Genomic DNA, 23,111 nt, shown 5'->3' on the forward strand with positions numbered 1-23,111 from the left:
TCTAACCAAGCTTTTAAACTGTTGTTACCACTGCTCTTTTTATCTCATGCACAGAACCTGGGCTTTAGAAAGCATTGATTGATTGAGCTCCCCACACAGGAGCATAGGGCAAGTGCAAGATTTAAAATAATGGTGCTTTGAGGGGGTATTCCCATGTCTTACCATTGCATGCTGCCCTTAACTTGTATAACAGTGCATACTGTTGTTTTGAGGCACACCACATGGAACCCCTAATCCCCACACCTCCCCACCAGACCACAATATCCCACAGTGACTTGCTAGAAACCGAGCTGAATACAGTACTAGCACAGTGGTGTGAAGACTGCACTGGGCTACACCATACCTCCCTCCCCTTCCCAACCTGTTTGCAATAGACTGCTGGATTACAGACAATCTCCTGCAAAACTACTCCCCCCCCAGTTCTCAAAGGATATACAAACACTAATCTGTACTATTATATTCTTTTGTGATGCTGCATAGAGGTTTATGGGTTAAGCTGTCAAGAATATTTGCCTGAGGTAAGACTATTGAGTACAGTCAGTCAGGAAAAGCATTGAGTTTCCTTATTCTCTGGAAATGTACCTGCCCTTGCGTGCTACAAAGTAAGACATAACCCACCCGCAGTAAAGGCTTGCTAGTTCCCAAGGGTAGTGTTTGAACAAGGGTGGGGTGTATTCTGCAAAATTAGCATTTTAGGTTTCAGATCTTTAATATAATAATTATAACACTTTTTTAATAAACTTATAATAATGGAAAAGTTATTACGTGAACAATTCTTTGTTTGCTGAGATTCTTGTTTTTATGCAATGCACAGGTCAAATCTGTCCGTCTGTCTGTCACACAGCTGCGATGGATTTCCACGAAACCTACTATTTTAGACTGAAGATTTGATACTAAGCTTACAAACACTGCAGAGATCATGGGTCCCTGCTGCACAGGGTTACCAGGTTTACAGAGTGAAAAAACAGCACCTTTTCCTTTCTTCAAATCAGCTCTGAAGCAGTTCAAAGAAGTATATAATAACACAATCGTAATTTAAAAATGAAACATTGAGGGTCTATTTACAGCAAAATAGCAAAACCTGGACGACTTAACAATGCTACTGTTTCTAAGCTGGAAACAGGGACAATCCCAGTTTTCAAAACCTCGACGACTTAACAATGCTACTGTTTCTGAGCTGGAAACAGGGACAATCCCAGTTTTCAAAACCTGGACGACTTAACAATGCTACTGTTTCTGAGCTGGAAACAGGGACAATCCCAGTTTTCAAAACCTGGATGACTTAACAATGCTACTGTTTCTGAGCTGGAAACAGGGACAATCCCAGTTTTCCTGGGACATCTGGTAGCCCCCCTGCTGTGGGGAGATCTGATTATTGTATTAGCTGTTAGTAGTCACCAGTCTGCCCCTCTGGAACCCAATGCAGTCACAAACTATCTGTGCTTATCTGTAAAACTAAAAGACCTCTAGAACTACGTTTCTTCAAGAAGACTTAAAAGACATCACAGAGATTGTCAGGAGATAAACTGGCAGCCTCACAAAGAAACCTGGGTTGAATTATCACAGAAACTGAAGTACCTTTGAACCAGTTTCACAGGCGCTCCTTCAGGTCTGAACTGAAGTGCTGCTCGGGCATGGTGAGTGATATTACCTGGTGTAAGTCATTACAGGCATGCAACTACTTTACCTGGACTGAGGATAGACAAAGGGTTTTTGTTGGGTATGCTATTCGTACTAAAACTTGAATAAATACCAATCCGCTAAATTCCTTTCATAACATTCGAAAATGACAGCTTATCCTCTTTTGTTTTTAATTTACATTAAAAATAATGAACACGTGTGAGAAACAAGTCAAATGAGTATGTTATTAAAAATGTTGCATCTACTACTGGACATCTGCTGCATGGTTATTGATAACAAATCCGGCTTTAACATAAAATGCAGCTGAAAGAAAAACTGCAGTCCACTTCGTGTCTCTCTGGTTGGTTATGCGGCTGTATTGAATTTAATTTGTTTTTCATATTCATGTCATATTATACAAACCTCTGGAACCCTGACCTGATCTGTTATACAAACCACTGGAACCCTGCACTGATCTGATATACAAACCACTGGAACCCTGCGCTGATCTGTTATACAAACCACTGGAACCCTGCGCTGATCTGTTATACAAACCACTGGAACCCTGCGCTGATCTGTTATACAAACCACTGGAACCCTGCGCTGATCTGTTATACAAACCACTGGAACCCTGCGCTGATCTGTTATACAAACCCAGCAGTTAAGAGGCCCAACCCCCTGATTGTGAATGTTTTCCCCGGGACACAATGAAAGATAACTGCTTGACTTCAGGACAAGTAAAGCTGGCTGAGGTGCACTTTTTAATTGTACATAATGTTGAATTACTGTGTCGGTTTCAGAAAGAATGTTCTCTTTGAAATAAAGGGATTTTTCATGGTTAAGAACCTGGGTGTGTACGCCTTTGAGGTCTGGTTTAAAAACTGTTCCTAAAGATTATGTGTAGCACAATACAGATTCCTAAGAGCACAGGATCAATGGTATTGATAATATCTGGGCTGGTGCCAGCCTCACAATGCTAGGCTGACACCAAGGGAATGTATCCAGGGCTGGGCAGGGAGACAAGCAGCGGGGTTCAGACAGGATGGGTGATGCTTCTTCTTAAAGTCAGTAAGAAGACAAGCCATAGGCACAGAACTATAGGAACCTAACCCTGATTGCACAAAGGCATGAATCATTACCCCAGCTGGGGTGTCAGACAAACAGTCTAACAGATTCAACGTGCCTGAATATAAAGATGGATTAGATGCTGCTGCCTGTCCCCCAGTCATTGCATTGAATCATTTTGGACCATGGGGTGGGCTTCACAGGCCAGCAAGAACATACATGTTCCTAGTAAAGTTTGAGGTAGGAGCTACGAAATAATGGTATTCAAATGAGCTGTGTGTATATATACAACACACCTTGATATATACTGTATGCATATAGGTTTCTAAAATCTCACGCCCTTCTGAAAACAGAAGCAAGTGTGGTGAGTCACAGATCCTGTAAGTGTGGTACAGCATGCTATTAATATTATTATCATTTCCTCTATATCTGCCATGACTGAAGGATCTGTGTCCTTTCTTGTTTTTGAAACACAGGGATAGAAGTGAGAAATACAGTTTTTCCCCCTAAGGGGTTGTAGGGCACAACAGGGATTGTAGGGCACAACAGGGATTGTCAGTGATTTGTCATCACAAATGAAGCCGTTGCTAGGGATTGATTCAGCCTGTCTCTCAGGAGCAATACCCTGGTTGAGAGGTGTTCAGATGTTATTCCAAACCAATGGGACTGAATTTTCAAGAGCCCAGTGATCCATGCTGTTTGTAGAAAAGTGTACATTTGTATCCTGTTCTTTTCTATCTCTGTCCTGATAAAATTATCTCCATGCTGAGCTCTGTTAGTGCTCTTTCTTTATGGGATTCAAAAAAGTGTCCGGATTCTCCAGTTCTCAAAAGCAACTTTTTAAAATGTTAAAATAAGGTTCAAATGAAGTTGTTTGTTTCATTGTTTTTTTCTTACTGTGATATTTTTTTTTTAATGCTTCTTGAATTATAATATTTGAATCAACTGAGCATCAGAACAAAATCCCATCTAAAGGCATCTGTATCCAGAAGTGGATAGAAATTATAAACATGTCAGAGAGCTCAGGGTCTGATCATAATTCTCCTTTGTAACCCCAAGGAGCAGCAAGCCATTCATTTAAAACCTGGTTCACTCAACATTGTATCCACTGTTTAGATAGTGCTTTTGTCAAGCTTTGACGATCATGTTTACAGCTTCCTGAGAAATCTGTCGAGTGTCTAATTACTTGCTCCTGATATTACACTGAAACTGTCATGTAAATTGTAGATTCACTAGACATGTGCAGAAAATACCAAACTGAATTTCCTTTTTAACCTTTTCAGAACCTGAGAGCATGCATCCTGCTCTACAATAGCAAGGCTGCTGACTCTTCACTAATCACTGCAGAGCACAGAAAAGAATAAAGGGGAAGCCCACAATCAATATAATCTCCTGGTATAATAAGAAATCTCTGCACCCCACTGATCTCTTCCAGTATTCAGCACCTGGCTTCATTCTTCTTACTGAGACAGTCATTAGTCTCTCAAGCCTGCTTATGGATGTCAATGATGCTTCTCTCTCAAATGGATCAAGTCGCCTTCTCATGGCAGCCTGCTTAGGGATCGTCTTTATATGAAGCATGAGTGCACTGGTCAATCCATTACAGCCCATGCATTTACTGATGTGCTTATGCTGTGTGGAGATCGATTTATTCTCTAATAAATATACAGAGTCGGATTCACATTGGAGAAAATGGAGTGCAGCCTAACAGATTCAAATTAAAAAACACGCAATAGAAGATACCGTCGTGCCGGTAAGTGGAAGTAAACACTACTGCAACACAACGACACTAATATAAACAGCATGAACACTTGCACTAAAATCACTAGATGCAGTGCATTTATACACCAGACAGGATCTCTGTGTATGAAAGTGAAGGGTTAAAAACTGCCAGATACCTTCTTACAAGCACCACTCTGCTCTCTCTCTCTCTCTTCAGTGGCACCACTGAGCATGACATGTGGGCGTGGTCAATTACTGATGACTGGGCAGATCAAAGCCATGCCTCTGCCAGAGCCTGCGTATTGCTAATCTTTATTTATCATCAAAGCACAGGGGCTGATTCCATTGACCTGAGTGTTAACTAAAGCATCTCCGTCTGGTCCTCGAGCACTGCTGCCCAAAAGGACCCCCGTTATCACTGGAACCCCATCACTCAGTCTTTGGAATGATGGACTCTGGGGAGAACGTTCTTGGTTACAAGACCAATCTCAGGGCTCTATATGCCTTGAACATTTAGCCTTTGATTTATATACAGTGCCTCATCATGTGCAGACCTGCACATCAAGGTGCTTTGCACAGTTTTTAAAAAAAATACAGTCTTTAAAAGAGAAATAAACAAACCAATCATAATATCAGGACAAAAACCAGATTTGGCCATAAAAGCTTCTCAAGGGCCTTAACCAAATTCAAGACCAAACAGATAAGTCTTAAGACCTTTTCTAAATCTATCAACTGACTGGCTGTTCCTGATGTCAACGGGGAGGTCAATCCATAGCACAGGAGCCAGGTGGCTAAAGGAAAGACCAGTGAGACCAACCCGTTTCACATCAGGAACAACCAGCGGGCCAGCCTGGAACATGTCCTTGTGCAGAGTGTTCAAGGCCCTGTGAATTTCAGGGGTAGAGCTGAGACCATGCACATGGTTTTTGGCAGAGTGTTCAAGTTCCTGTGAATTTCAGGGGTACAGCTGAGACCATGCACGTAGTTTTTTAATTTCCTTTGTTCCCGAACTTCTTTTATTTGCATATTATTTGTGTTACTCCAGTGTTTCTGTACGTGTCTGTCTCTCTGTTTGATTATTTGCATGTTATTTGTGTTACTCCAGTGTTTCTGTATGTGTCTGTCTCTCTGTTTGATTATTTGTATGTTATTTGTGTTACTCCAGTGTTTCTGTACGTGTCTGTCTCTCTGTTTGATTATTTGCATGTTATTTGTGTTACTCCAGTGTTTCTGTACGTGTCTGTCTCTCTGTTTGATTATTTGCATGTTATTTGTGTTACTCCAGTGTTTCTGTATGTGTCTGTCTCTCTGTTTGATTATTTGTATGTTATTTGTGTTACTCCAGTGTTTCTGTACGTGTCTGTCTCCCTGTTTGATTATTTGCATGTTATTTGTGTTACTCCAGTGTTTCTGTATGTGTCTGTCTCTCTGTTTGATTTGTTATGTGATGAAAAACAGATGTGTCTGTGACTGAAAACAAAAATCCACATGAATAACCAGCAAGCTTTATTTCAGTCCGAAGCTCTGGCCGCACTTCTCATCCCACAGGCCTGTTTTAAACGGTCTTGGTCATCGTGGCAGGCAGTCATTCATTTACTCTAAACACATAAAAAGTGATGTATTAATGTCAGTTTTGACAGCTAACTGTAATTGTTGTGGTCTGCCTCCTTCTCCGTTAATAATCCTAAGAATTAAGGTGCAAGGAAACGAAACCTTTTTAATCTATTTGCATCTGTCACATTTATTTAAGGGAATGCAATGAGGGCCCAGTGTGTGACTGTCAGTCTTGTTTCAGAGCGCCCCCAGTTCTGCTGTGTATGAATTCCCAATTACAGTCTGCCAAGTTCAATCATCTGGATGTTACCGATTCCTATGCGCTACATTCTCTAGAGATCAGTATCATTAGCAGTGTATTTGTGCTGTCTTTCTGCATGTGATCTATTATAGTCCTGGACACTGTATATCTGTGCATTGCAGCTCCCCATTCTATAACCTGTTTAGCCCACAACAATGAAGCAATACCAAGTCCCTGGGGTTCATGTATTTAGGCACTGAAAATGTACTTGCAAAACTGAGTATGGTTGTAAAACAAACATATGTAATTATTGTTGCAGTTTAAACTATCATCTTTTTGATAGTCGGTCGGTTTCTTTGATGGTTGTATTTACTAAATGCGACATGCATCCAAATACCAGGCTGTGCCAGTAATCCCTCTAACTGCCACTAGAGGGCGAAGTGCATCGAATCCTCCATAGGCTTGACTGGTACCACTGCTTATTTTACCTTAGGGAAAGACAGTTTCTTACAGTGATTCCATTTTCAGTTGTGTAAAAAGAAGGCAACAAAGATAAACACCCATGTTGGAATTAATGTGGACAGTTTCAGACAGTGTCTAAACATCCCCAGCGTGCATTGTAGGGTTTGTAAGAAGACAGTCATAACTCATAATTGTCTCTTCAGACAGTCATAATTGTCTCTTCAGACCAAGTGTTTTATTCACTGGATCTGCCTGAAGCTAAGGAGGTCTTTAGCTTCCCAAGTCATTCATTTTATTAACAGATGATTTCTTCTCATACCTCACAGCTATACTACATCCTATTGCCATTTTCTTTTCTATCAACACGATAGATTTCCACAGCAAACATAATAATACATAATACTATATGCTATTTTAATAATGCATGGTAAAGTAAGTGTACTGAAAAAAATATTTAGTGTACCATGACTGTAGTTATACCTATGGTACACATCTTTAACTAGTTTTAATAGCCATTCTGCAGATATACTCTCATTACAATGAGCATTAATCCAGGGTGGCAGCCATTCCCAGTTCCAAGCCCCAGATAGGTCTGCAAAATCACTATCAACTGCCTTCTACCATAGGTAGTTTCTGAGGCCCCTCAGTTTGATAATGCCTTAAATGTGTCATCTTTTGTAGTATTATTGTTATTGTATTGCTCTGTGACCGTTTCACTGTTACTGTTTTGCTTGTTTTTTAAAATGGGTTTTAAACACTAACCCCATTGGCCCTGCAGAAGATCCACTACTGCTGGGCAGGCAGCTCACCACCAGTCAGCAGCTACTGACAGCAGCCCCCTTGAAGAATTCACCTCATGCCAGGGTTTGGTGTGCTGTTCCACCCTGGGACTCTGTCACTGGGATGTGGTGCATTATTATTATTATTATTATTATTATTATTATTATTATTATTATTATTATTATTATTATTATTATTATTCAATAAGATGCTAACGTTCTACAGATCTGGCATCAGCATTGCTCCACTGTACTGTGGCAAAAAATTGAAAGTTCAATTTAAATATAGAAGCCAAAAGAAAAAAAAAGCAAGAGACATTGAATTTTAAACTCTCCCACATAAAGCTTTCAAAAGGATTCATTCCGTTTTCCGAAAACAGGCTTTGAGGAATTAGTTTCATAATTTCCTCTTCATGTATACCCACATAAAATGCATGTGTATGAGTCATATGCTTTTGGTGACTTTATAAGAGTAGGCAGAGCTAACTAAATTATAAAAGGAAATTAAAAAGTGGTTGTTTGCCAACTGTTCTGTATTTGTTTTGCTTTATTTTCGAGACAGTTAGATGGAGGGTTATGCCTGTCACCAAACTGCTGTTAACTGTGTCCCACAACCCCTTGGGGGGAAATGCTGTGTTTACTTCTGATCACTAAGTAAAGCAACCATCTTGACTGAAATGGAGAAATGTTTCTAGTTTAGACCAGAATCTGTAATGATATAACAGGGATCTCCCGTCTTCTAAATAAAACGACCTGTACAGGTCAGTCATACATGATGCATAATGTTTTATTTTACTGCCTGCCATCTTTAAACAAATACAATATCTCTTCAGGAATCGGGTGCCCTAAAATAGTCATTTTCACATGCTGTAAATGTTTCAATAGCAGTGTGTGAAGGGACACATGGATCTGATCATGGTCCAGAACTCGATGATATCACTGAAACATGACCTGCAAATAACTGACGTGCTGCAGGCGCTGAGTCCTTGCTTCAGATTCTGCGTGCCTTTTCTGAATGCTTTGCTTAACTTAGATAGTTAACTTAATTTTCCCAGCAGAAACATATGGGTACTATTTGCAAACTCCTCTACCATTTATTTTTTTTAAGACAATTGCATTCTTGAGCTAAATAAGACCAGCTATTGTCCTGTCCAAATAGCTGCAGAATGAATCAAACTGATTCTAATGGGAGTCTCATGGATGCTGCTAAACTTTTCAAAATAAATGTCTAATATATAGCCCCCCCCCTCCCCCATGCCAGAGTTGTTGAGAGGGGATCCAGGGATTCATGGGACCATGGAAGATCCTGGACAATTTAGCATGCATGTGAACCTAGGGAAGGTTCTAGTAATGAATGGTTGCAGATTAAATAATAAATGGTGTCTTATTTATGATGTGCTGTCCTATTACACGCTGTTTGAAGTGTTTGCTTTCTAACACAATCCTCTGTGTTCTTCAGAAACAGACAGGCACTGTGATTCAGAAGCAGACTGTACCAGGACCAAAGAAACTCACAGCACTCACAGTAAGAGGCACTGCTTGGTACCTAAGAACACAGGGACACATGATCTACTTTAATGATCGAAACAGTGGCAGGTTTAATACTAACACTACATGTATACACCTATTGTGCAGACCTCTTTCCAGTGTCTTTAGTGGTGTTAGCAAGGGTGGGGGGCAGCAACATACCACTGACAGAAAACCTCTACTATAAAACAATAGACTTGTGTGCTGGTATGAAGACATGTGCTGTTCAGATCTTTAAAATAGCCCCCTTTCACCAATGCTGCACCCATATGTGATGAAACCATGTAACAACTAAGTGTATTAATCACACAACAATACTGTGAACTGTGGTGTATAGTAAAGGGCTGGACTTTATTAAGATATTGTGAGGGCTGGTATATCTAGGAGCCCAAACGATTTCTCTGCGTGTTATTAACATGTAATAGTACAACATGTGGTAACACTGTGGCATTGTATGGTGCTTTTCTATGTAGTCTCGCTCATGTAGCTCGGGTACAGGTGTCCACAGGTGTCCATAATAACAATTGACAACAGTGTGAGACCATATCGTGCAGTTTCTACACTTGGGTTTGCTAATGAAGGACTGCCCCATCTACTTCCAACCAATCAGAAAACAGAAAAAAGCAAGTCACGCGTAACTTTATTAGAATATTCTGACCCAGTAACAAAACAGTGCAAATACAGCAGTTTAACACAGCACGTTTCATTTGAGAGAAAACGTTGTGTTGTTTTTTTCTTGTTTAGAGACAGCACTTGTTTGTTTTGCCTAGTCGGACATGTAACACACATTGTGTATTATGTATTTATTTTGTGTCATTATTTAAACATTTTGTTTAATTTTTACCCGTGTTTTTTTAAGTGCAGACACGATTTTGTATTACCGACACAATGTATCAAGAGAAGGTGCTACTTTGTATGCGTTTAAGATCGAAGGCGTGTGCTCCCATTGATTTATATTGTTACATTAGGAATCTCTTTACAATTAATCCATCGCTATAGCCACACTATAGGCTGTATTTCAGTACAGGACCGGTATTTAAATCGAGTGCATACAGGAAGCGTGCATCTCACAAAATCTTATCTAGGGCTGCAATTATTATTATTATTATTATTATTAGTAGTAGTAGTAGTAGTAGTAGTAGTAGTAGTAGTAGTAGTAGTAGTAGTAGTTGTAGTTGTAGTAGTAGTATTCAAAATAGAATATTTTGGCTGCTGCATTCAACAGCAAAAGTGCGAGTTTGTGCTCGTTTCTGACACTGTTCAAAATGTGAAACTCATCTAAAAATGATTTAGTTGGATTACATTACCTTATCGGACTGTGAGTTTGAAATATCACTGCGTCTTTATGCGCGCTTTTTAGAAAGATTCTTAAATACATCGGGGATGCTTTGAAGCTCGTTAAATATCTTGGGGCTGTGCATCTAAGCTTTAGCAACTGTAACCATGGTAAAGTGATCTCGTTCATTAAAGATGAGCTCCCTTGGATATATTTGGCAGACAGTTAAAAGACGCAAGCGATGCAAAGGCAAATCTTCGGACAGGGTTTGAAAAGTTTTGCTGGTGAAACTGACTACATTGTTTTGTAAAGGGATACGGTACATTTAAGGTAGATCGTGTCAAAACAAAAATGCACAAATCCCCCCCCCCCCCCCCCCAGGTTAAATAATAAAATCGTTATTAAATATTTAAAAACATTTGTTTAAAATAGCAAATTATGATTTAAACAGTACACCGCTATTATGCTTTAGTATAATTATTTATCAGAATACAAACCCAAAACATGAAATGTATCGGTAGTTATCGATCACAATAACGTTAAAAATCGAAAATCCATTCTCGCTGGAAATAGTCATTCAAGCTGTGAAATATTTATAGAAAAATATCATGGCAACACAGATTTGACGTCTTTCTACCCGCAGCTGAACTGAAACTGTACAACCCTCCTTAACAGCGGAATGCATCTGTGATCTGGGAGTGGCGAGTGGAGGGGCAGGAAGATCAGTGGGTGGGGATAACCCTTTTGAAAAAAAAATCACGTGTTGGGAGATCAAAGGAGATCCGCTTTGTAGCGCTGGAAAGAGAGAAAGAGAGAGCGAGAGAGAGAGAGAGAGAGAGAGAGAGTGGGGAGCGCAGAGCGCAGAGCAGAGCCCAGAGCTTTGTAATTGACAAGGCTGCAATGGTGAAATAAACACGTTCGGTCCACGGTGATGAGCTCTCTCGCTGCACAATCAACATACTAACAAGAACTGCAAACAGCCAATCAACTTTATTTGTGGGGGATTTTCTTTGTAAAATCAAACAAGAGCTTTATCCCCCCCCCTCCCCCCTCCCCTAAAAAAACAACAACTGGAAATTATGTTCCAATCGGCGCGGATCCAGCCGGCAAGATGATGATTTCACCGAGGAGTGGGGTACACTGCGTAACGGATTCGGTGGCGGTGGTGGTATTTCTCGTGGCTACTTCTTTGGGGACTGTCTTGGCCAAGGATACTGCTTTTGTGGAAGTGGTGCTGTTCGAGTCCAGTCCCAATGGAGATTATACGACTTACACGACTGGTTTGCAAGGACGATTCGCAAAGGCTGGAGCCGTTATCAGCGCAGAAGGCGAGATTGTGCAGGTAAGGGGTGTGTGTATAAAGTTTGTGTAACTCAGGATTCTTGCTGTACCTGGTCTGTTTCCTTTGATCGTGCCCTGCATGAACTTTGCTGGGTCGGAGTTGCAGAAGTTGTGAAGAGAGGATGGTTTATGTGATCACAAGATGGCTCCTATGTAGAAGTCTAGTAGTGGGGAGTTGAGTGGACTTCAATTCACAATAAAACATGCACGTTGAAACTTTCTATTTGTTTGTATTGCAAGTAGGCGAGTTGGCTGCAGCTTGGTTTGTTTTGTTGAAGTTTGCCATGAATTCAAAGAGATGTCTTGGGTCAGCTCCAGGGACGCCAAATGTGTGAATGAAACAGTGTACCAGGAGCGGGAGTCCTCCTTTAACTTTAAAACGTGTATTGTTATTGTCCATAATAAGTTGGAAGACTGGTGTTAATTTCATTTGAAGTTGATCGCAGCAAGAAGGTTCCAGGTTACTGAGAACTCCGTTACATACCGCAGGGTAGAGCTGCATTCTGTGGTGCGGAAAGTTAAAAAAAAAAAGATCGCTGTGTTTCACAATCTAGTTTTTTTCTTCTTCTTTTAGAGCTCGCTTTTCTTTTGGTTTTATCAAGACGCATCGTTTATTTACCCATTGTTTATTTACAAGAAAACGTGTTTCATCGTTAAGACACTTAGACAAGATGTGTGTTAAGAGTAAAAATCCGTGTTAGCTGTCATGTGGCATGCTTGTTTAGAAACGTCTAAAATACTTTGACAGACACACTGACACACATTCTCAACCTGTTGTAAAACCAGCGGTTACTATCTGCACTACATATATCATATTCTCATGTAAAGCTTCACATGCAATTTGTTTTAAGTGACAATTACTTTTCAAATGTATATCGCCTATAGTCGGATAATATTTTTTCTAAGCACTTTATTTGTCTTCTGAAAATTGCCATCAGATAAAGATTAATGAACCCCCCCCCCCCCCCCCCCCGGGCTATAGTTTAATAAGCATCTTAGTGCTTTTAGAACGGCCTTCTTGTTGTGCCTTCAAAGGATTTGACTAAATCCGGTTTGTCTAGACGAGTTACAAAGTAATCCTAATTCAAACATCAAAGCGAAAGAGAGATTTTTTTTAAAAAAGCTTTTCTTTTAACTCCGTCGCTTTGCGTTACTGTTGTACTGGGTGTGACATGCACCTTTAGTTTATAGCACCCCTCACCCCCGCCCCTGATACATGCACGCTGTGATAACATAGGCAACGCTACAATATTGCGCTTGAATCCGGGGAAAGAGGGAATGTAATGGAGGGGGGGACTGTGAGTCTGCCATCATTAAAAGGAGCGACGGGAGGAGAATTCGTTCACAAAAGCATTTGCCTCCAAGATAAAAGTTGAATTGTTAACTAGCAAACGTGTGCTGCATGAAGTGGGAGAGCTTAGTTAGGGGTTGAGGATTTTCAAGGTCAGCTTGTTATTTTAACACCAGAAAGCCTGTTTATATGTGATCTGTTAAAATAATCCATTCGGTTTGTCTCTGATCAGGAGTTAGTGTTTGAAGTTAGCATTCATGGATAGTCTCACACAGCCACTTTCTAACGCTCGGTTAAGACGACCCTGCACGCACTTGTCGTTAACTCTGCCTTTTAAAAGAAAAAAAAAGTCTGAGGGGTGCTCACAACATTTGGTTTTCTGTGCTTTTTCTGCATGTCATGTGAACCCATTCTTGTGAAAATGACCTAAAATGACACTGCAAATTAGGAGACAACAGGCAAAAACTAAAATATATCTTAATATATAATATATTTATGGGTTGGGTTTCTTTATTTCCTACTCTCACAAAAAACACACAAAGTATAATTGACATTTAAAAGATGGTGCAAGAACACTGTTTCTAATCAAGTTCACAGCAATCCATTTACCAGATGAAACATAACACAATGCTGAAAAATAGGGACTTTCTCAATTTTAACACTCAGCCCTAGCTATCATATTGTCAGTAAAATGTTAAATAGTCAAAAGTCCCTGTTAGAAATGCTCTTATTTTTTTGACTGAGCAGTTATGTGTCAGAAAAGAGAGTTCAGGATGTTCCTTATGGGACCATATTGTTCCTTTTGGGCTTTCTCTGGGCCCACATACCTTCTCTTTGTTATGAAAGGTTTCTGGAAATGTTGAAGGAAGCATGTGGTTCAATGCCCAGGAACCGTTGTTAATAATGTATTCAAAGATAACTGTTGTGGTAAACCATGCTTATAGCTTATGTATATGGCTTTGGGTAAAAACAAACCGAAGTTCTGGAGAACACTTGCAGCACACTGAACACCTTGTATATTCCTTTCTTTCTCTGAGTGTGTACACAGCACAGCATGAAATCCTGCTAACTTGAAATCAATCAGTGGATTTCTTTGTATTCTTTAACCTGTATCCAGACAGCTTTCATAGAATCTGGTACAGAGCCTAGCGTAGTTCCCTGAAAAAGGGAAGAATGGACTTTAATTTTACCCCCCCCCCTTTCCCCTTTTGCACACGTGTGAAAACTGAAGAGGGAAGCGGAGCCAAAATAAATAAATTAACTTCATTTTCAACTCCCTTTACATTACATGAAAGCGCAATGACTTATTTTGGCAAGTACACAAGTCTTTTTTTTTTTGGCAAATCCTCTAATTGATTCTAACTGTGCTTCATAAATGACTGGGGATATCTATTTTCTTTTAACATCACTGATGTACTTCTCTGCTGTTTGCTTCAGATACACGTCTCATTTGGTGAGTTGTATGAAACGTTATCCTGACCCAACTCCCCATTACACTGGTGCCATGTGGCACAGCGGGTTTGTCCTCCGAGAGCTCCTTGGTGCATCCATGCAGTTTCTTTTCTGTTCTGCAGTATTCATGTGGATGAGGGGATCAGTGACTTCTTCTTCTCTGCTCATTCACACATTTCAAAACAAAGTTTCCATCTTGAAAGTCCTGTTTCATTGGTGGACTTCAGAGAGTATCGGAGCAGCTGTGTGAAATCCCCCCATGAGCTTTCGGGACTTTCCTGATTGCTTTAGGTATCATTTTATTCAAAAGCTGACGCTTAGCCCCTGGTAATAAAATATTATATTAAACACCAGCGAAGTGCTGAACTAGTTAGTGTTCTTAAACAGCTGTTTGGAGTCATTAGGGTATAATTCTATACTACTGCAGTGTCTGCTGCCCAAACTAACCATATCCCAGCAGCACTTGCATTAACATTAATTTTCTCTTCAGCGAATTGCATTTGGTGATTGCTAAGCCAATGATCTAACTGATGCTCCCCTTTTGAAATGCAAATGATTGCAGATTACAAGAAATTGATTAGCAGCGCCATGTGAACATATGAATAGTAAATTGGTACGCTAATCCCTGCGTTGCTGTCCCCGTACCGTAGCCTAGAAAACTGGGGATGCTTCTAATCCATTTAATATGAGGGATCTGTTCATTTACATTTGAATGATTGTGCAAGAACTCTGTTTCTCAATCAAGTCCCTGAGATGCACTTTATAATGTTTCATTTGCAATGGGATTTTCCACCATAGCACAATGAAACGCAGAACAGTTTTAAAAGTTGTTTTCACAGGTGGTGGAGCCAGCAGAGTGGAAGTTGTAGTATTACCTGGCTTCTCAAGAAGACGACCCAGTGTGCTTCAAGTCAAGCTTGTTACAAACAGGGCTTGTGCTGCGATGATGAACACTGTGAGTGAAAGTGTGAGAATCAGTACTTTCTAGGTGTTGCCTCAGTCATTTGCGATTAGGAAGAGTGGGGACAGCGGTGTGTTAATCACCTGCCAGCTGCTCGTTTTAACAGGAAAGCTGTCAAAGTGGGAAAGTGACGGCTTGAGGCGGCCTGTTTGTGAGGTTCAGAAAACTGGGGAAAGCATTCTGTTACAAGACAATGTATTTCTTACAACTGAGTAAGACCAAGACAGTGACTGAAAACCTGAATGTTTTTCCTTTTTCGTTTCCCTTTGAAGTAACCACGAGTACCTAAAAAAATACTTTTTACTGTAGCTTATGCCTCTTGCCAAGCATTTACCTGTAAATTTAGCCGCAGACATGACCCCTTTTAACAGAAGAACTCAGCCACTCTGTTTTCTAGCTCTTATTAAAAAGGAGAGCGATCGATGGCTTCTCTTTTCGCTTGTTCCTGGAAGAGCCGCATGTTGGTGCTGGAAGCGCTAGAGGCTACTTTCAGAATATGTGACAGCGTTTTTAATTTAACAGGACCAGCTTTGATGTTTATAGGCAGTTCCAGCTCCCTCCACGCCTTTTATTCATATATCTATATCTATATCTATATCTATATATATATATATATATATAGATATATATATATATATATATATATATATATATATATATATATATATATAGATATATCTATATCTATATCTATATATATATATATATATATATATATATATATATATATATATATATATATATATATATATATATATATATATATATAGATAGATAGATAGATAGATATAATCTGGAGTAAAGGGTCTCTCCTCATGCAAATGTGAACCCAGAGCAGCTCCCCTTCTCCTTGGACTTATATTGATTTGTTGTCAAGTCAGATTAAAATAATATGTGCTCATCCTGTGGGCTGAAAATGCTTCCTACAGATCACAGTCACAGTGTTTGTCAAGGTAGGAGCCATGTTGGGTGAATTGATTTCAGGAGACCTTCGCTACACCTTGATGGATCACATTTCCTTTCAGTTGAAAATACTCAAGAATGGCTGAGCCATTATCAAGCCGTGTCCGCTCATGTAAAACAAACACAAACAAGTTTTAAATACAAGTTTAACGAGCTGCAGACTGTCCTCCCAGTATGGAAGGGATGCAACAGCCAGGTCAGTGTGTAGTGATGGGCTATTTAATGATACTGTAACATTGCTTTAATCCATAATGTTCACTTGCACTTGTGTTCTTATGGTAAAGCAGAACACATGTTGCAGGTCTATTTATATACTATATATATATATATATATATATATATATATGCATGCTAATGTAATTCAAAGTTAACACTACTAGCTGCGAACATGCTGTTCTAGCTGTTAACCTGAGCTGGTACTGTGCAGTCTATCCTGTCTCCTCCTGTTTCAAATCAGACCCAGCTCCAGAGGAGTCTTGTTTTTAAACAGCCCAGTGTGCACTTTGTCCTCCTTGAAGTGCCATGGCTTGAAATCGGCATGTGTACCTAATATTGAAGAACAAACTGTATTGTTGTTTAGGGTGAGGTGTTGCAGCGTGGTGCACTTTGAGTGAATCAGGCTGCTGTATTTCAGGGTCTGCTGTGCTTTTTGCAGTGCAATATATTTATGGTAGAATTCTTCAAGTAAAAGGAGATACTCACATACTTCATTGGTCATTCTCTTTATAGTAATGTACAATACATACACCTAGTCTGATACACTGTACTAAAAAAAGACTAGAAAAAAGACTACTTGAGCTGCAGGTAATGAAAATGCGTTTCCTTTAATGAACCCCAGTGCTGTTTGTTTTAAAGGCCCTATTCTGTCTCTGTAAAAGAAAACAGGGAGCATGTTATCTTCAGCTGAGCTCTGTGGAAGGGGTGAAGTCTACTTTAAAGGCAGCTGGCCAGTTTACTCCTCTTCTTTACACCCATTGCCATGCTTTACAAAAATCCTCCTCTTTTGAAATGTTCAGCAGCACTGCGGCTGGAGCCAAAACACGGAGAACTGCGGATTCCGGACTGGATCAACATTGTCAGGATTCTAGACTAAACGCACAGCATTGTGGAGCTGGGCCTTTCTGGTGATTCATACACTGGCTGTGCGGTGTGGCTCCTCCTCTTCGGGAAATGAAAGAAACAGGCGTTTTATGTTATTTTTTAATCAAAGTGCATTGATGTCAAGTTTTTAATGACTTGAAGAGATAAATGCTGTAGCGGTTAACCTGAAGCTACCTTATTATTATTATTATTATTATTATTATTATTATTATTATTATTATTTTTCTTCTTCTTATTATTTCTTTATTTCTTAGAAGACACACTTATCCAGGGTGATTTGCAATTGTTACAGAATATCACAGATAAAAGCAGTTATAAAGTACAGTAAAATCAGTAGAAAAGAAAAAAATAATGAAAATAACATATGTTTCGACAATATACATTGAACAGAGTATTAAGTCTTCTGTCTTCTGAGATCAATCAGCTGCTAAGACCTGGATGAGCTTAGCTGGGCCGAATGGTAAATGTTCTTATTATGTCTTTGGAGAGACTGCTGTTCTTATTGTTATTATTGAAGTGGTTTATGAGCAGCATTGAGGGAGGGGACTGTGTTGCTTGCAGAACAGTTCCACACAGCTTACAAAGAGATGCTAATATGTTCCGCATTGATTCATTCCTTCATCGTGGTTAATTAAAAAGTCCCCCGTCCCCCCAATAAAAACCAGTTCTAAAGAAAGTTCTGGCATAACTGTGCCTTCCAGTAGCAGGGTCAGGGGACGGCATGCATTGGTGTCGGTCTGGAATGTGCTGAATAACGGCACATGCTGTCCAAAATGCGGGCTGCTTGTTGCTGTGATGAGCAGAATGGGGCTGAAACTAGGTGAGGCCCAACCAGTGAGGGGGCTCTGGATAACACAAGCTGGATTGGAGCCTGCAGGGTTACCTGACTATCCAGTTAGGAAGCTCTGGAAGTTGACATGTGTGCATTTTATGTGCAGTGTACATCCACAACCATCAGAAAGGATGAGATATTATTTCAAGCCCTGAAAAGCACCGGGTCAGAGTCCAGCTGACTGAGGCTTTTATTACCTGTCCGTTTCCAAGTCTTTCTGAGAGCTTCTTCCTAATGCTTCCTAAAGGAGGCTGCAGGTTATCGCAAAGCTGCAGGATGATAAATCGCTGTATCCTTCTTCTTTGCGCTTAATTCTCTCGTGATGACATAGAAATGAATAGCAGCTTCCAACATATTCATATGCATCAGTCATCAGTTAGGAAAATGAGATCCTTTTCCTTCAGGCACTATAGTCTCCTCCTCTGTATTCCCAATGAAGCAATCTCTCAATAGGTGGCATGCATTAATCAGGAGGTGCCAATCAGTGTTTCTGAGTGTAGTGTAAGCTCTGTGCTTTACACAAACCTATCAGTTCTTCTGAGCGTAATGTAAGCTCTGTGCTTTACACAAACCTATCAGTTCTTCTGAGCATAGTGTAGGCTCTGTGCTTTACACAAACCTATCAGTTCTTCTGAGCGTAATGTAAGCTCTGTGCTTTACACAAACCTGTCAGTTCTTCTGAGCATAGTGTAAGCTCTGTGCTTTACACAAACCTATCAGTTCTTCTGAGCATAGTGTAGGCTCTGTGCTTTACACAAACCTATCAGTGCTTCTGAGCATAGTGTAGGCTCTGTGCTTTACACAAACCTTGCTGCGGTAAAGATTAACAATATATTGAGTGGTATTTCTCATCAGCTTAATTTTCAGTGCAATTTCTCAGTCAAGGAAGCGTAATAATTCTGCACTTCGATAATCCACGCCGTGTTGATTAATTCAGATGTGACCGATGTACTTTTCCATGAGACAAGGAATTGTTGTGATCTTTGCAGTAGCATCCAGATTTACAGGTTCAGGAGCTCTGGACCTGCAGTATTTAATACTGAGTGGATCATTGCTTTGGGTGGTGTTTCAAAAATAATAATAATACATTCAGTAAAAAGGTGTGTGTTATTAATACTGTATAATCAGTGTAGGAAACAGTAATGCCAATGATTTATTACAATGCAACATGTCAGTAAGTGGGTTAGACTCTAACCAAACTGCAGTAAATTCATTTTGAAGAAGTAAGTGGGTTAGGACTCTAACCAAACTGCAGTAAATTCATTTTGAAGAAGTAAGTGGGTTAGGACTCTAACCAAACTGCAGTAAATTCTTTTTTTTCTGCCTATAGACAAGTGCAGCCAGTCAGTAGAACACATTGCTAACACTTTTTAATGTTGAGATATTTCAAGTTAATGCCTGGGAGTTCTTCATGGTGTGTTCTCTGTGCCCCACAGTGCTAAAGCTGTAGCCAAGTGAGTGAGGATTTGAACTGGATTCTAAAAGTGATGCTTCTCACGATCCCATTATTATATTTGTTTTGGTTTATTTGAGTCGATCACAAATTGATTATATTTAGCCATCTCGTCTATCTAAAGCTTCATTTATATAGAATAATAGTATACATAAAAATCCATATCAAGCGTCCCCCTTCTCTTTAATCCCGAGCCGCAGAATTCTTCCCGTTTTAAATGCGCTGGCAGGGATGGGCCAGGCATGAATGGGTGCAGGAATCCTGCCGCAGGGCACCACCCCAGTGTGCACAATCAGTAGATATTATCACCTGGCCCTGAGGCTCCACAATGCACAGATCAAAGGAAAAGCACAGCCAGTGAGGCTCTTCAAAGTAACATTTGAGCACTGCATGATTGATGCAGAATGCTCCAAACTGCTGGTGATGTAATCATATCCTTCAAGAAAAACACAGCTTAGACAAAGGCTGCTGGTGTGCATTGAGTAGGTGGAGAAAGCCTTTTTAAACTATGGATTATTTTTCTCTTTCGCAGCGCGTTTACAAATTGTTCCTCTCTTTTTGTGTGGGGGATGGGGGGATGGGGGGGTGGGAGCTGCTTTTACAGACGGGTAATAACAGTGGGCGTCGCCAAACAATACAGCAGGTGAAGAAAGTTGACTGCCTCCTGTATAAAGTTTATACAGGCTTCTTGTTTGCACTGTAGCTGTGCTGAATGCACTGCAGATACAGGACTCAGATAAGCACTGCTCTGTACCAGCGCTTTTATTGTTGTAATGTACCCAATGTGTATTGGTGTGTCTACACACTTAGCAATACAAGAACTAAACGAAATGCACCGTTTCTGTAAATGCCTGAACTGCCGACCAACTCTAGAGCATAGGAACCCCGAAGGCAAGGGGGGGGGGGGCGCACACAATGGAAGCAAAGAAGCAATACACATTGTGAGAGTCATCTGCAAAGGCCAGTAAAGATCTGTCTTCAAATCGAATGCCTTCCTGTATGATGACAGATTGAATCAACGTGCCTAACATTTTACAGAAGCACTGCATAGTGTTTGGTGCTGATATTTAAGTCTTGATATTTTCAGGTTAGTTTTAAATTTATGCTTTTTGAAGCATTTGATATTCTGACCTTTAAGTTCAGTGCCAGAAGTTTAGCTGTGAGAATTCAGAAGGAAGGATTACTGTTGTGTATGCCAGGTCGAGTAAGGCACAGTGAGTCGGGGATTACTCTTTAGAGAATGAGGAATCTGGCTTGCCTCTGTGTGGTATGACTGTAAATGTGACATGAGGATAGTTGTGACATTCTGTTACCTGGATGCCGCCTTCTCATCCCAGAGATGAGATCTGAGCCATTGCTGGCGTAAATGCCAGCAATTCATATGCTTTGAGAGGCTCCACCCGCCTTTCTTCCTTGAAAAAACTGTTATTGAGGCCATTTGGAATAGCTATACACTAATGTGCAAAACAAAAAGGCAATACGCAGAATTGTAAAGTCTGGCAGTGTTTGTGGAAAGCGGCAGTATTATACTGTAATCAGCGTGGTGTGGGCTGTATTCAAAGTTGTGCCCTCCAGTCTTCCACATGTAGCTCATACAGTTTTGAATGTACATTTAAGGACAATGCTTTGGAGGCATCCTCTGATCCAGGAGTTAAAATTTGTGCTTGTTTGTTTTCTGGAACCCTGCACAAAGCTGTGAGGAATGAATCCGCCCGGTGTGTGCAACACATCAGGAGTCATCCTTGATAGGTCTCGCTTCTTAACAGCTAGCATGCAGATGTAACAGCAAGCAGGGACACATCTGCTCAGCTCAGTGGCTGCTAGTATTATTATACTTGATTTGAAGGAACAATCAGACAAGTCAAATCCCTGCAGAGTTCTGTTATCCCTGGGAATGAGCTTCGGATTACAAAGGAAGGTGTGAAATTGTGTGATCCGGTGGCCTGATCCAACTTGAATGAAATTGTCATCCTGTATGTAGCTATAGCCTAATAATGTGATTGTGTTTGTTAAAAATTGAACATCTTTGTAAGCTGGTGGAAATGAGTTGGCTGTTCATGTTCTTGCTCAAGTTATGAAGGTACATCCGTGAGGATCAGTGGCTTGCTTGCAGTGCTTTTGCTGCTTTAGTGTCTGTCTTTCTGCAGTTTAAAGGTAGACGCTGCACTGCTATACATACTGTCTTACTGCGGGTGCTTGTTTAAAGGTAGACGCTGCACTGCTATACATACTGTCTTACTGCGGGTGCTTGTTTAAAGGTAGACGCTGCACTGCTATACATACTGCCTTACTGCGGGTGCTTGTTTAAAGGTAAACCCGGCACTGCTATACATACTGTCTTACTGCGGGTGCTTGTTTAAAGGTAGACCCGGCACTGCTATACATACTGTCTTACTGCCGGTGCTTGTTTAAAGGTAGACACGGCACTGCTATACATACTGTCTTACTGCGGGTGCTTGTTTAAAGGTAGACGCTGCACTGCTATACATACTGTCTTACTGCGGGTGCTTGTTTAAAGGTAAACCCGGCACTGCTATACATACTGTCTTACTGCGGGTGCTTGTTTAAAGGTAGACTCGGCACTGCTATACATACTGTCTTACTGCGGGTGCTTGTTTAAAGGTAGACTCGGCACTGCTATACATACTGTCTTACTGCGGGTGCTTGTTTAAAGGTAGACCCGGCACTGCTATACATACTGTCTTACTGCCGGTGCTTGTTTAAAGGTAGACTCGGCACTGCTATACATACTGTCTTACTGCGGGTGCTTGTTTAAAGGTAGACGCTGCACTGCTATACATACTGTCTTACTGCGGGTGCTTGTTTAAAGGTAAACCCGGCACTGCTATACATACTGTCTTACTGCGGGTGCTTGTTTAAAGGTAGACGCTGCACTGCTATACATACTGTCTTACTGCGGGTGCTTGTTTAAAGGTAGACGCGGCACTGCTATACATACTGTCTTACTGCGGGTGCTTGTTTAAAGGTAGACTCGGCACTGCTATACATACTGTCTTACTGCGGGTGCTTGTTTAAAGGTAGACTCGGCACTGCTATACATACTGTCTTACTGCGGGTGCTTGTTTAAAGGTAGACCCGGCACTGCTATACATACTGTCTTACTGCGGGTGCTTGTTTAAAGGTAGACGCTGCACTGCTATACATACTGTCTTACTGCAGGTGCTTGTTTAAAGGTAGACCCGGCACTGCTATACATACTGTCTTACTGCGGGTGCTTGTTTAAAGGTAGACGCTGCACTGCTATACATACTGTCTTACTGCGGGTGCTTGTTTAAAGGTAGACGCTGCACTGCTATACATACTGTCTTACTGCGGGTGCTTGTTTAAAGGTAGACTCGGCACTGCTATACATACTGTCTTACTGCGGGTGCTTGTTTAAAGGTAGACTCGGCACTGCTATACATACTGTCTTACTGCGGGTGCTTGTTTAAAGGTAGACCCGGCACTGCT

The 23,111-nt window shown here is 40.6% G+C and overlaps 1 protein-coding gene across 1 annotated transcript in view; it reads left to right on the top strand.

The window, feature by feature from the left end:
- Nucleotides 1–10,949: 10,949 nt before the first annotated feature.
- The window catches only part of LOC131699002 (E3 ubiquitin-protein ligase znrf3-like), a 67,488-nt gene continuing 55,326 nt past the window's right edge, over nt 10,950–23,111 (top strand). Inside the window, exon 1 of the mRNA XM_058994114.1 lies at nt 10,950–11,588. Within this exon, the coding sequence (XP_058850097.1) occupies nt 11,358–11,588 (231 nt within the window). The 5' untranslated portion in view covers nt 10,950–11,357. The remainder of the gene's footprint in view (nt 11,589–23,111) is intronic.

The sequence above is a fragment of the Acipenser ruthenus genome, chromosome 21 (assembly GCF_902713425.1).
Source record: "Acipenser ruthenus chromosome 21, fAciRut3.2 maternal haplotype, whole genome shotgun sequence".
Classification (NCBI taxonomy): domain Eukaryota; kingdom Metazoa; phylum Chordata; class Actinopteri; order Acipenseriformes; family Acipenseridae; genus Acipenser; species Acipenser ruthenus.